This window comes from Bos javanicus, chromosome 18 (assembly GCF_032452875.1).
Source record: "Bos javanicus breed banteng chromosome 18, ARS-OSU_banteng_1.0, whole genome shotgun sequence".
NCBI classification, from domain to species: domain Eukaryota; kingdom Metazoa; phylum Chordata; class Mammalia; order Artiodactyla; family Bovidae; genus Bos; species Bos javanicus.
Window position 1 is genome coordinate 13375364 of NC_083885.1, and position 14657 is coordinate 13390020.

A 14657-nucleotide genomic window follows, 5' to 3' on the forward strand; every position below is an offset into this window, starting at 1 on the left:
CGGACTTAAATAAAAGCTTCTCAGTCTTTTAGAACCACCTTCCTCTTCCCTTTAACTGTTTCAGCATGGTTACAATTCTTCTGTTAAATTCGTTGTGAGTTGTCATTATTACGAGACTATTAAGCATTACTTATTCCTGGGGCAAGCAATGCACTGATTCTGTATACACTCAAGTACTTCTCCTGTGCAGCATAAGTTAGTAACTGCCTCATTTTTCAAATGTATGAAGTGAAAGTCGCTCAGTTGTGTCCAATTCTTTGCAACCCCATCGACTGTAGCCCGCCAGGCTCCTCTGTCCTTGGAATTCTCCGGGCAAGAATATTGGAGTGGGTAGCCATTCCCTTCTCCAGCAGATCTTCCCAACCCAGGGATTGAACCCAGGTCTCCCACACTGCAGGTAGATTCTTTACCACCTAAGCCACCAGGGAAACTCAAGAATACTGGAATGGGTAGCCTATCCCTTTTCCAAAGGATCTTCCTGACCCAGGAATCGAAACGGGGTCTGCTGCCTTACAGACGGATTCTTTACCAGCTGAGCTACTACGGAAGTCCTGATTCCCCCGTCAGGGTATCAAACCCCTGTCTCCCACATGACAGGCGGGAATACTCACCACTATGCTGGTCATTTCTTTCCCCACCTTCCAAATGCTCAATAAAATACTACTCCATACAGCTTTTTGTCTGAACAAATCCACCAAATTCTCTACATATATACAGTATACACACATTTCATTTTGTATATTTTCTTTCATTGCTTGCTATAAGTTATGTACAGTTGACCCTTGGACAGTGTCAGGATGAGGAGCTCCGCCCCTCCATGAATTTGAAAATCTATGTATAATTGATAGTCAACCTCAGTGTATGTAGTTCTACAGTATATGCAGTTCTGCATCTGGGAATTCGACCACTGTAGGCTTTACCATTGGGAAAAAATCAATATAACTGGACTCTCAAACCCGTGGTATTTTTGTGCGCATATGTAAAACCGCTTCCCCTCATGTTTGTTGGATCCCCCGTGCCCTCCCTCTTCTGTGGTTTGCTTCCTCGTTTTGGTGGAGTACATCCTGCAGTAGCTTCCTAAGAAAGGATGCATGGAAGATAGTTGTTGTGGCTTGATTATTTGATCGATTGGCTGTATATGTAGTTTTAGATTGAAAGTCATTTTTGTTCCGAGTTTGAGTGGGAGAAATTCCCCACCAACGTCTCGGTCTCGGTGTTGCCACAGAAAGGTCTCATGCCATGCTCTCAGCCCTTTGTGTGAAGTCTCTTTTTCTTCTCTGGAAGCACTTGGGGTCTTCCTTTGCCCACCGAGGTTCTGAAGTTTCACTGGGCTTGGCCTGTGTCTCTCTCCTTGGTCGTGCAGGGTGTCTTGAGCCCTTTCAGCCTGGACTCTCACATCCTTCAATTCTGGGACACTTTCCCATTTTACATATTTGGTAATTTTCCTTCCTTGCTTTCTGGAACTCCTAGTATATAGATTTGAAGCCATCTACATGACTCATGGATGGCTCTAAATTTCTTCTATCTCTCACTACTTTGCCTACTTCTTTTTGTTCTAGTTTCTGAAAGATTTCCTTGACTTTATCATCCAACTCACATCAAAATTTTTATTTTGGCCATTACACTTTTAATTTCCAGGAACTCTTTTTCTCTGATTTCCTTTTCCTTTTTTTAAAAATTGCATTTCATTCTCATTTTGAAGGTGTAGCATCTTATCTCTATGAGGATTTCCTATTTGGTGTCCACACCCTGCATTTCCCATGATTCCCTCCAGTTTTCCCCTAGGTGGGGCTCCTTCTTGCCCCCTCACCATCAGGTGCCATGGGTGAGCATCCTTCCAGGATGGGGCCCTGGCCTGAGCACCCCCACCGCCCCCCATCTGCTGTGGGCTCCATGCCCTTCCCAGGAAGAACAGTCCCCATCCTGCCCAGGGCTTGCTCTTGGAGGACACAGCATCTGGCTGGACTGACCTGTCTTGTCCCCAGACTGGTCCCTGAAACTATCACAACATTGACAGTTGAACACGTTGTGTCTGTGATGAACGTGTTGGAAGAACTTCAGTGGATGAGGCTGGGGAGGGGTAAGAAAATACAAGTGTGTGAGAGACGCGAGGGCTCTGGGGAGACTTGAATAAGTCAGCAAGAGCAGACTGTGCACAGTACCCAAGAGGCTGGCAGCGGGGGTGAGGCCTGGATCTCCGCTGGCTGAGGGCCGTGGGGCAGAGCCAGCTTTTGAATTTGGACCTGGTGGTGTTCAGAACCAGACGGCGCCAGTGTCCATGGTGTGCCCAGAGCAACGGTCACAGTGGCGCTCGAGTGGGTCCCTGGGCACAGTGTTGGCCTTCCCGGAAGGCTCGTCAGGAATGCAGGGGCTGTGGCCAGGAGCTCGGGGGATGTTGGACAGCCCCACAAGCCTGAGACCCGCTGGTGTTCACACCCTATTGGCTTTTCTCTGCAGGCCTGGGTCACTCCAGTTGGCATCTCCCAGGCCGCGTTTGGGAGGTTTGTTTCCTTACCTGAGGTCCACTGAGATCTGGTTCTGAGTTCTGGGTGACGGGGGTCATCCCTTATCTTCATTGCAATGTGCAGAGTCCCTGAGTGGGTCGCCTGTGTGCCACCCTACCCACCCTGAGGTTACCTGCCCCCCCACCCCCAGCTGCCCCCTGGATGATTCATCTTCATCTGGGTGTCTCCCTGTGAGGGGCAGACACAGGGCTTGCAGGGCCCCGGGTCAGGGTACAGAGTGCAAACAGGAAGTTGCCCCTGCCCTGGGGTCTGCGCCACCCAGACTGACCCTGCAGCATTGCAAGGGTGCCCATGCAGGGCCACAAGCGGTCTTCTGTCTGCACTGGGCTGGCTTCTGTCTCTCCACATGCAGGCTGCTTGGCATATAAAACAAAACGGTGGACTTAGTCTTTTTCAAGAACCGACCACATTCAGTGAAACAGCCATGGAGAACCAGGGGTTTGATTTCAACCCGTCCTCTACTGGCCCCAAACAAGAAAGGGAGATGGGAGGAGAAGAAAGGACCTGGCCCTGCGGGGGCCAGCCCAGAGCCCCAGCTTTGGGAGAAGCTGGCTCCTGGCTGAAGGCCTGTCTTCTTTCTCCTGATCTGGACCAGCCTCGAAACTGGGCCCAGCTATCCCAGCAGGTCACAGCAGAGCTGATCAAGAGCGTAATATCGAAATTCATTTTTCTTACTGACATCAGGTGTAAATTCAGAAATGTGTTCCGACTGGGAACAAAAGTGCAAATACAATAAAGCTGCACGCCCTGAGCACGGAAGGCTCAGCTGCCCGCATCACACCGTGTGCAGGAGGCCACACCCACGGCTCCATGTGTCTAGAGGATGCTCATGGTTGTCACCCCCATGTCACAGGTGAATTAGGAGATCTGAGAGGTGGAGTGAGGTCCCCGGGTCTGGGGTAAGTGGAAAGCCCCAGCTCTGAACTCGGGGCTCCTGACTCCTGGTGCCCACGCCCCAGGCTCCAGCACCGCTGGGCAGGCTGGCCCAGCAGGGCCCCAGCAACCACAGGCATTTGTTTCAAAGCCCCGAGGCCCTCATTCTGCTTAAATCACCTAGAATGTGACCAGTTCATCTTCTGTCTTGATGTTTCTCACTGTGCGTTCAAAGTTGTTTCAGTCGTGTCTAACTCTTTGCGACCCTGTGGACGGTAGCCCGCCAGGCTCCTCTGTCCATGGGATTCTGTAGGCCCGAATACTGGAGTGGGTTGCCATGTCCTCCTGTCGGGGATTTTCCCGATCCAGGGATCGAACCAGCGTCTCTTACGTCTCCTGCATTGGCAGGAGGGTTTTCTACCCCTAGCACCACCTGGGAAGCCTGTTTCTCTGCTTCTGCTCATTTTTCTGCTACCAGCTATTACCATGTATCTAATTCCAGACTGTCTTCATCACCCCAAAAGGAACCCTGACCCTGATAGCCATCACTCTCGTCCTCCCTCCCCCAGCCCCTGGCGACCACCAACCTGCTATCTCCCTGGACTGTCCGTTGAGGCTGTGTATTTTAAAGCGGAGGCTGGCTGTGCGGAGCCTTCTCTTTAGCATTTGCTCCTGTCTGGGCACACCCTCTGGACACATCTCTGACCCTCTCCAGCCTCAGCTCACCTGTCCAGGGACCCCTGGAATCATGGAATTCAGGCATAGTATGCCGAGCAGCTTTTTCGCTGATGTGAAAACAAACTCACCTCTGCAGATCTGCGTGGCTTGTGGAAAGCCAGGGCAGCAGGACTCAGGAGCTCAGAGTGGGAGGGAGGCTCGAATCCCTACCTGGGACCCTTGCTTTGCCTGCGCCGATGCTCAGAGCAAGCTGCAGCTTGCCTTTGCCTCTGTGTATGCGATGGACTCCGCGTCCACGTCTGGAAGGTGGAACCACGCCCTCCAGCCTGTGGGGACGTCGTTCAGACTCCAAGATAGACACAGGGAGGCCCGCTTCCCGACGCCTCCCTGTTATTACCCTTTTATCTGAGGGAGGGAGTGTGGGCAATCATTTTCTCAGGGATGGAAGTGGCCCGCACCTCACAGGATGCCAGGTGTGGCTTCCAGCCTGGTGCCCTCTGGACGAGGGTAGGCAGGACCTCACTGCGTGCAGAGCCCTGGCAGGGGGAGGATGCGAACCCTGGGGTTGAATCCTGTCCCTCTTTGAGCCTCAGTTTCCTCACCTGCCAGGTAAAGTGCTGTTTATCCTTGAGGTTTTCTTCCTTAACCAACTTTTCTTTCATTTTGTAAACTTTTTGTTTTATATTGGAGTATAGTTGATTTACAGTCTTGTGACAGGTTCAAGTGTACAGCAAAGGGATTCAGTTTTACGTATCCCTAAGGTTTTAATGACGGTGATGAACAATAGTTGCTGATTACTGAGCGTTAACAACCTTTCCACACTTTACGTGGATTACCGCATTTAATCGCACAGCCATCTTCCCTGTTTTACAGGTGAGGAAACTGAGGCATGGGAACTTAAAGCAGACATTCCCAAGGTCACAGATGCAGAAAGAATGGAGCTGGGAACTCGATCCCGTGTCTGCCCCCCTCCTAATTCCTCCCTCTACCCCCATACCCACCTCCTCCACAAGGCTGGGTGTGCAGCCCCCATGTGTCCTCAGCTATATGCTCAGCCTGCCTTGAGGGGGTGCAGGGGTGTTGGTGAGGAGGTGGGCTGAGTCTCTTCATGCAAGGGCATCCTCAGCTTTGTGGAGGGCTGCCAGAGAAACCTGGGGTGACATCTTTGGAGACCCCAGCGGGGGCGACTGGATTCAGCAAATAAACACGTGGGACATTTAGTTAACCCTGAATTTCAGGTCATCAGTCTGATCATTTCTGGCCTAAGTATGTCCCATGTAACATTCCCTAAAAATTACTTGTCCATGTGGAATTCAGATTTAACTCGGGGCCCTGTGTTTTATCTGTCCCCAACCCACAAGTGGAAGTGGCAGGAAGCTGGGAGTGAGAGATCCCTGCAACAGCTGCTGGCTCCCAGCTTGAACTGGCCACAGGAAGGCCACTGTCTGGTGGAAGGGTCTGGCCTTAAAGGGCCAGCTTCACACAGCCACCCACCCAGGAGGGGAGGAGCCATCCAGGACCGAGAGGCTAGTCCAGCGTCCCTCTCACAACCCAGGGTGCAAGTCCTGGCTCTCTGCCCCAGCATGGGCAGCTGTGGCCCGAGGCAGGAAAAGCTGTTGATATTGGGGGGGTGGGAGGATGGAAGAAAGGATGGAGAGCCCCGCCCTGCTGTGTGTGGAGTGTCATTTAATTTGCATAACTACCTAATGCAGGAGAAATGGAGACTCGTCCTGTTAAGAGTCACACAGCCAATAAGCAGAGCAAGAATATGAGCCCAGTGCTGTGATGTTTTAGCTTGATTGTGGTAAGATATATAGATAACATAAAACTCGCCACTTGAACCATTTCTAAGTGCACAATTCAGTGGCGTCAGTCACTCTTACAGTGTCACACAGCCATCACCTCTGTCTGCTTTCAGGACTACCGTCCCCCCAAACAGTAACTCTGTACCCAATAAGCAATAATTGCCCATTCCCTGCCCCAGCCCCGGCCCCACCATCTACTTTCAGGCTGTCTGGTTTGACTCCTGGATATCTCCTGTGAGAGGAATCAAATAGCGAGTGTCCCTTGTGACATGTTTATTTCACCGAACATGGTATCCTCAGGGTTCATCCATGTTGTAGCAAATGGCAGGATGGCCTTCCTCTTGAAGGCTGCATGAACAATGTTTCATTGTTGGATGGACCACACCTTCTCTGGCTTTCGTGAGTAATGCTGCTGGGCTCGTGCAGGTACGAGTGTCTGAGTCTCCACTTCGGATTCTTTTTTTTTAAATTTTTTTATTTTTAAACTTTACAAATTGTATTAGTTTTGCCAAATATCAAAATGAATCCGCCACAGGTATACATGTGTTCCCCATCCTGAACCCTCCTCCCTCCTCCCTCCCCATACCATCCCTCTGGGTCGTCCCAGTGCACCAGCCCCAAGCATCCAGTATCGTGCATCAAACCTGGACTGGCAACTCGTTTCATACATGATATTATACATGTTTCAATGCCATTCTCCCAAATCTTCCCACCCTCTCCCTCTGCAACAGAGTCCATAAGACTGTTCTATCACTTTGGATTCTTTTGGAGACATCAGGTCTGCCAGTTCTCATGCCTTCAGGTGTGGTGGTCTTCCCAACTCTTCTTGGATGCCTCCAGCAATGGAGAACTCACTACCTTACAAGACTGTCTCATCAGTACTCAGTCTGTAGCCTGGCTCTGTGTCCTTATATCTGTCACTCATGGGCCCCACGAGGCCAGTGTGGAGCCACTCACCTAGGGTGTGCTTCTTTGTCTCTCTCACACCCTTGTGCCCATGTGCCTGAGGAGCTCTGCGGTTCACTCCTGACGGCATCGGACTCTTACTCCTCTCTCCCTCTCCCCAAGCCCTAAGGGAGCAGAATTCAGCTTCGAGAAACAGGAGGGAAGGGTCTTTAAAAATGACCACCTGTGAGTAACATGGAAAATTACTTTACCATATGTAAAATAGATAGCCAACGGAGAAATAGCTGTAAGGCTCAGGAAATTCAAACGGGGCTCTGTATCAACCTAGAAGGGTAAGATGGGGAGGGAGATGAGAAGGAGGATCAAAAGAAAGGGGACATATGTATACCTATGGGTGATTCATGTTGAGTTTTGACAGAAAACACCAAAATTCTGTAAAGGAATTCAGTTCAGTTCAGTTGCTCAGTCGTGTCCGACTCTTTGCAACTCCATGAATCACAGCACGCCAGGCCTCCCTGTCCATCACCATCTCCCGGAGTTCACTCAAACTCACATCCATCGAGTTGGTGGTGCCATCCAGCCATCTCATCCTCAGTCGTCCCCTTCTCCTCCTGCCCCCAATCCCTCCCAGCATCACAGTCTTTTCCAATGAGTCAACTCTTCACGTGAGGTGGCCAAAGTACTGGAGTTTCAGCCTCAGCATCAGTTCTTGCAAAGAAATCCCAGGGCTGGTCTCCTTTAGAATGGACTGGTTGATCTCCTTGCAGTCCAAGGGACTCTCAAGAGTCTTCTCCAACACCACAGTTCAAAAGCATCAATTCTTCGGCGCTCAGCTTTCTTCACAGTCCAACTCTCACATCCATAGCAATTATCCTTTAATAAAAAATAAACACATTTAAAAAATAAATTTAAAAAAAAGAATGGTATACTTTAGACAGCACTCAAAAAAATGACCACCCCTGATAGAAATCGTCACACCACCTGGGGGCTGACAGTCTGACTGCCTCGATGTAAACCTGGCCGAGTTGCCCCAGGACGGGGTGAACCGTGGCGGCCGTGTCACCCCTCCCGCCCGCGAGCCTCACCCTCTCGTTTGTCTCCGCAGGGACCTACCAGGGCCAGTGGGTCGGCGGCATGCGCCAGGGCTACGGCGTGCGGCAGAGTGTCCCCTACGGCATGGCGGCGGTCATCCGCTCGCCCCTGAGGACCTCCATCAACTCCCTGCGCAGCGAGCACACCAATGGCGCAGCGCTCCACCCCGACGCCTCCCCCGCCGTGGCCGGCAGCCCGGCCGTGTCCCGCGGAGGCTTCGTGCTGGTGGCGCACAGCGACTCTGAGATCCTCAAGAGCAAGAAGAAGGGGCTGTTCCGGCGCTCGCTGCTGAGCGGGCTGAAGCTGCGCAAGTCGGAGTCCAAGAGCAGCCTGGCCAGCCAGCGCAGCAAGCAGAGCTCCTTCCGCAGCGAGGCCGGCATGAGCTCGGTCAGCTCCACGGCCAGCGACATCCACTCCACCATCAGCCTGGGCGAGGGCGAGGCCGAGCTGTCGGCCATCGAGGACGACATCGACGCCACCACCACCGAGACGTACGTGGGCGAGTGGAAGAGCGACAAGCGCTCGGGCTTCGGCGTGAGCCAGCGCTCGGACGGGCTGAAGTACGAGGGCGAGTGGGCGGGCAACCGGCGGCATGGCTACGGCTGCATGACCTTCCCCGACGGCACGAAGGAGGAGGGCAAGTACAAGCAGAACATCCTCGTGAGCGGCAAGCGCAAGAACCTCATCCCGCTGCGCGCCAGCAAGATCCGCGAGAAGGTGGACCGGGCCGTGGAGGCGGCCGAGCGGGCGGCCACCATCGCCAAGCAGAAGGCGGAGATCGCGGCCTCCAGGTAGGCGGATGAGGGGCAGCGTGATGGGGGGTGGGGCACAGGGCGGTTCTGGGTCGCTGGACCTGGTCTGGTTGGTTGTGCTGCCTGGTTCGATGCCTACGTGTGTGTTTCTCAAACTATGCCCCGTGGAACCCTGGGGTTCCTCAGAGGTGGTGCAAGGAGATGGTTGATCTGAGGAGGCTCTGGGTCTTACAACCTCCCCTCAAATGGAGCAAACCTCCCTTCCCCTCTCTTCCTTGTTTTATATGCTGGTGTTTGATGGAGAACAATGTTGGCCATTCTCTTAGGATGCATAGCACAGCTGCTGGCTGAGAGGAAGGTGTGTGCCCCCACGGCCTCATTCCCAGGTGGGCATGGAGTGCCTGGTGCTGCAGGGATGTGGGAGGCAGGGGGTAGCTGTCCCGGCCACCCCAGCCTGAGGCAGATTCTCCACAGGCCCTGGAGATGGCACCAAGTGAACAGGGCTGGGCTGTGGGCGCTTGCCCAGGAGTCACTCACAACTTGGTGCTGTCGGCCATCAGCTGTTCGTGGGACACGGGGCTCGCTGTGTGGGTTCAGCAGCCTCCAGACCCTAAGCAGGGTCCAGAGTTGACTGTAGGCGGGCGCTGTGTTGGCTATTGAGGTGGCTTTGTATTGGTGCAGGGGTGGGAACTTCAGAACTGGTAGAAGGGGTCCCTGGGTCCTCCTGGGAAGCGCAGATGAAAGTGTGTGAGCCTGGCTCTGCCCCGCGCTGCTGTGGGAGGCCGTGGACAGCAGGAACTGCCAGCCCCAGGTTGAAGGAAGCCACCCAGTTGAAAACCAGGGCCCCCAGGTGGCCACGCTCCTGGATTCTCAGGAAACCTTCCTGACTTGAGTGTGTCAAGAGCTTCCTGCCATCTGTGTACTTTCCTGGGTCAGGGTAGAGCCCTGGGGTCAGCCCCGAGGGTCATGGGGCCTGGGACAGGAGTCTGGGGCCCTTTAGATGCATCAGGCTGCCCGGACAGGAGGTGTCCCGGAGGACAGACACTGAGTCTTTCTGGATGATTCTGAATTCCTGGCCAGGGCAGGCCTGGGATTATTCCAGGGAGACACCCAGCTCAGTTACGGCTCAGGCCTTCCCAACCTCATTGCTAATAAAACTTTAGCCCATTTGATTCTGGTTTTCAGCGACCTTCCATCCATATTGGAAGAACAAAAAAAGGTGGCTGTGGTTTGTTGGCAGGATATCTGCCACTCACATCCAAGGTCTTAGAGGGGAACAGAACCCATTCCAAGAAGCCAAGGGGAAAAAGGAATTACTGCCTGAATGTCGGGGTCCAGCCCTGCTCTGTTCACCCCTGCCAGTTCCCCCAGAAGTGTTCAACGATAAATAGGAGCAGCGTTTATCACTGCTCCTCTGGTATTTTACAATCGAATTTGGTTCCCTAGTTATTTTTTCCTTTATGAATATATAACCCTTGCTCCACATAGAAAAACTGGATGATGGAACGTGAAGGCAGAGAGCAGCCTAAGGCGGGTCTCGTGCATCACCCAAAGACCCTGCTGGCGTTGGGCATTTTTCTTTCCTTCCAATAGTTCATCTATTTTTTACCTTTTGTGTTTGTTTGTCTTGTTGACCTTAGTGGATACAAGGCACTCTACAGGGCAGGGGGTCAGTGTCGTCAGAGATTTAGGGGCTTGTGAGGCAGAAGCACAAAGGTTTCATGGACAGCATTCCCCGGAATTGGCTATCTTATTTTTGCTAATATTTATTTATCCGCTGCGCCAGGTCTTGGCGGTAGTAACGGGATCTTCAGTCTTTGTTGTGGCTGCAGGATCTTTAGTTGTGGTGCGCGAACTCTTAGTTGTGGCCTATGTGGGCTCTAGTTCCCTGACCAGGGATTGAACCGGGCCCCCTGCGTTGGAAGTGTGGCGTCTTAGCCTTTGGACCACCAGGGAAGTTCTGATTTTATTTGAAAGTCTGTCACTCAAGTGAACCTCTTGGGACTGGGGACATGGGATGCGGGGCAGTTTTCTGACATACCCCAGAACCTGGGGGTGCTGGTCTCTAAGAAGGAGTACATGGAGGTGGTGGTGTGGGCGGAGCTCAGAGCCAGCTCCCCGAGGACCCCTACCTGGATCCCCGTGTAGCTGCCTGCCTGCTGCAAAGGCCTGAGGGTGGCTCCGTGTATTGCGTGCTGGCTCGCTGAACGTCCAGCCTGGCCCACCACTGCTGAGCAGCCTGGGGAGGGCGCTCACCCTCTGTGGGCCGGGTCCTTGTGGACAGATGGTATGGAGCAGCATGCAGTGCCCTCGGCAAGTGTGGGGCCTGGCTACCCTCCCAGGTGACCCCTGAACCAGGTTGGCCCCTCCCCTCGTGCCCCGGCCTTGCAGGGAGGTGGGTGTGAATGCACACCCTGACGTGGTCTCAGCCTGGCAACCTCGTAGTGCCCTAGGCCACCGTCAGAGGTGGGAGGGGACAGTGTCCTCGGTCCCCAGACACGGTGAGGACGAGCCTCCATTCCAGGCTGCGGCAGGAGCTGCACTTGCCTGCGTTTTCTCAATGGGCTTAGATTAAAAAAAAAAAGAGAGAAGCCAGAGGCTGCCGTCCTGGAGAGCGAAGCCAGTGGACGCCCCGGAGCCCCAAGGCCCGCCCTCCACCGGAGCGTGAAGGCAGCCGCAGCAGCCGCGTGGGGCCGCGGAGTGCCTGGCCCCGGGCGGGCTGTGGTCACTGTCACAGCCAGCAGCCGGCCTGGCGTCAGCAAGCCGTGTCCTCAGGCCTAGGAGGGCGCAGTCGCTGAGCCGAGCCAGCCAGAAACGGTTGTGTGTATGTGCCCTCTCTCCCAGTGCGGGGACCTCCCTGAGGGCGGCTGCCGTGAGGACGGGCACGGGCCTTCCTGGGGAGGGGGGCGGCACGGAGCTTCGGGTCCCAGACGGGGTCCTGCTCCCTCTGTTTCAGGGTGAACCACACCCACCCTGGCTTCTAGGGCCAGGGCCAGGCCACATGGCTGAGATGGGGAGCTCGGGTTCCTCCTGAGCACCGGGTCTGCAGGCTGGTCCCCATCATCGCTACCCGTCATGCAGGCTGGCATCACCAGGGACACACAGGCAGCCCACCCAGAGATGCCAAGCTCCTCGACAGGGGTGCCACCTGGGCTCCAGAGCCCTGCCCCAGCCCCCTCAGGACGTGTGTAAAATGCAGATGCCCCCCACCCCCAGAGCTTCTGCCTCAGCAGATCCGGGTGGGGCTTGAGAACCTGCATTCCTGGGGAGCCCCTGGGATGCTGGTGCTGGCTGGGCCCCCATGGGGGGAGCAGACATGCCTGCGGCCAAGGTGAGAGGTGGAGGAGCTTCCTGCCCAGTCAGGTAACGTGGAGCCGGGGCTGAGGGAAAGGTGTGCCAGGCCAGTCGGTCTGCAGAGATAGGCGGGCTCAGAGGCCCCGCTGGCCTACCCTGGGGACTTCTCAGCAATGTCTTGTCTGCACAGAAGCTGGTTCTGAACGAATGAATGAAGATGCTCAGCCTGCCCCTCCTCATCGTCAGGGGCCTGGCCACCTCCTTCGGTTCTGAGACCTGGAATCAAGGCCGTGGCTACCGTGGGGCTGGGCCAGGTTCCCCAGGAGCCACAGCCACATCGTTCATCCCAGGAGGATCACAGGTCCCCTCTTGCTCCTGGGTGCCCGCAGACTCTCCAGGGCGAGAGACGGACCCGCCGCAGTCCAGCAGGGCAGCGTCCTCGGCAAAGCCCACAGGGTAGAACTGCAAGTTCCCGTGGGCTTGGTCGTCTCTGGCCCGACCTCCCGGAGACGTGGTCAGTCCTGTGGGGCCTGGTGGGTCAGCTGGCTCCATGGGGGAGGAGAGGTAAATTTCCCCCAAGGTCCTGGATTGTAGGGGTTACACCAGAGCCTGAATCTGATGAATATAACAGCTCGCTGTCCTCACCCCGAGACCCTGCAGGGGCCAGAGAGGGAGGGGCTGGGGGGTGGAACAGTCACTCCTGTCCCCGCCGCCTCTTCTTGGCCAGGCTGCCCTCTGGCGCTAAACCCGCAGCCTGGAGCATGGGGCCAGCTCTGCTTCCTGGGAGTGACTGCTGTGCTCGGGGGTGAGAGGGGAGGAGGTGTGGGCGGGGCGGCCTCACGGTTCCAGGCTGCAGGGTCCCCACGGGGCAGGGGTGTGGGGGCAGGAGGTGCGCCAAGGCTGCCGGTGGTCGTGGTGGTCGGCAGGGCTATGGCCACAGGCCCATGTGCTGCCCATCAGCTGATACCTCTGTCTCCTGATGCTTTGCTGAGTGAGCAGTTGTGGGCAGGTGGAGCTAGGAGGGACCTTGACCTGATGTTTAGGTGGAAGATAACAAGTTCCTGGCAGGGGGCAGCCATTCCTCCCTCCTGCACCCATGGGGGGCTGCACACCACATCCTCGCGCCAGGCCGGCCGGCCCTTCTGAAGGACGGGGGTGGTCCCCGCCAGGGAGGTGGGAAAGCGGGCTCCGAGGGCAGCCTGGCTGAGAGTCAGGCCCCCGTGCCGGCAGGGCGGAGCCAGTCTCAGAGTCAGGCGGTGGCCCAGGCAGGACTAGAACTCACATCTCGGCGCTGCCTGCTGCCCTGCACCTGCTCTCAGCCCCTTCAGACCTGGACCCAGACTGGGGGCTCTGTGAATAGAGGGGTGCTGGCTGCCTTCCGTGAAGTGCTCTCGAAATCCAGCCCTGCCCCTGGACAGGAGGGCTTCATGCGTGAAACCTCGGTGAGGTCTGCTCAGGGACAGGCGCCTACCTCCCCAGTCACCTTTTTATGTCGATCCTGGGCTGGCTTCTGTCTGGGCCCCGGGGATACCTGTTTGCTTTAAGCTTTCTGCTGCGGCTTCTCTCTCTCTCTTTTTTTATTGCTGTGCGGGCTTCTCTCTAGTTGCCGCGAGCAGGGGCTGCTCTCTAGTTGCGGTGTGCAGGCTTCTCATTGCGGTGGTTTCTCTTGTTGCAGAGAACAGGTTCTAGGGCGTACGGGCTTCAGGAGTTGTGGCTCCTGGGCTCTAGATCGCAGGCTCAATAGTTGTGGCTCACAGGCTTAGTTGCTCCACGACATGTGTGATCTCCCCGGACCAGGGATCGAACCCATGTCTCCTGCTTCCTCAGGTGGATTCTTTACCACTGAGCCACCAGGGAAGCCCTGCTGTGGCTTCTCTGCTCCTGTCAGTTACGTGTCTTCAGCAGGTCATCCCCAGAGCCCTGGGGGCAGGGGGACAGTGCATGAGCCCCATGTGGGTCAAGACAGGGAGGGCGCATTATCTGCAGGGGAGACTGCCTGGGGCTATCTCACTGGGGCATCTTTCCATCCTAAAGAAAACAAAATATTTAAGGACCTGAAATCAGGGTGGGGGTTGTGGTTTATTATGGGTTTAAAATATGTTCATATCATTCCTTGTTAAAGTATAATACATCCTTGTAAAAATACTAAAGCAATAAGGGGGATGGCTTCGCAGGTGACGCTAGTGGTAAAGAATCTGCCTGCCAATGCAAGGGATGAGGGTTCGATCCCAGGGTCGGGACGATCCCCTGGAGAAGGAAATGGCAGCCCACTCCAGTGTTCTTGCTGGGAGAATCCCAGGGACGGAGGAGCCTGGTGGGCTACAGTCCCTGGGGTTGTAAAGAGCTGGACACAGCTGAGTAATGGAGCACTCACACGATAAGGCAGACAGTATCGAGCAGCCGTGTCCCACGTGGGCTGTCCGTCTCCTTAGAGGAAATCACAGTTTTTTCAACATGTGAGCAGATAACCATATCACACCTACAGGATCCTGGGTCACGGTGAAGGAATTGTACTGTCGACTTGTTCTGTAGCTTGGTTCCCTTTTCCCATCACTTATGTCAGAGACCTCTTTCCTTGTCAGGGTTTTGCCCTGGCATCTGCGTCATGTTCTGTGTTACGGGTGTACCACCGTCCAGCTGTTACGTGTGTGCTAAGTCTCTTCAGTCGTGTTTGATTCTTTGCCACCCCAGGGACTGTAGCCCACCAGACTCCTCTGTCCATGGGAATCTCC

The 14657-nt window shown here is 55.1% G+C and overlaps 1 protein-coding gene across 1 annotated transcript in view; it reads left to right on the forward strand.

The window, feature by feature from the left end:
* JPH3 (junctophilin 3) overlaps positions 1–14657 on the forward strand; it is a 76606-nt gene that overhangs the window by 23448 nt on the left and 38501 nt on the right. The window contains exon 2 of the mRNA XM_061386959.1: positions 7893–8670. Coding sequence (XP_061242943.1) covers positions 7893–8670 — 778 coding nt within the window. The remainder of the gene's footprint in view (positions 1–7892; positions 8671–14657) is intronic.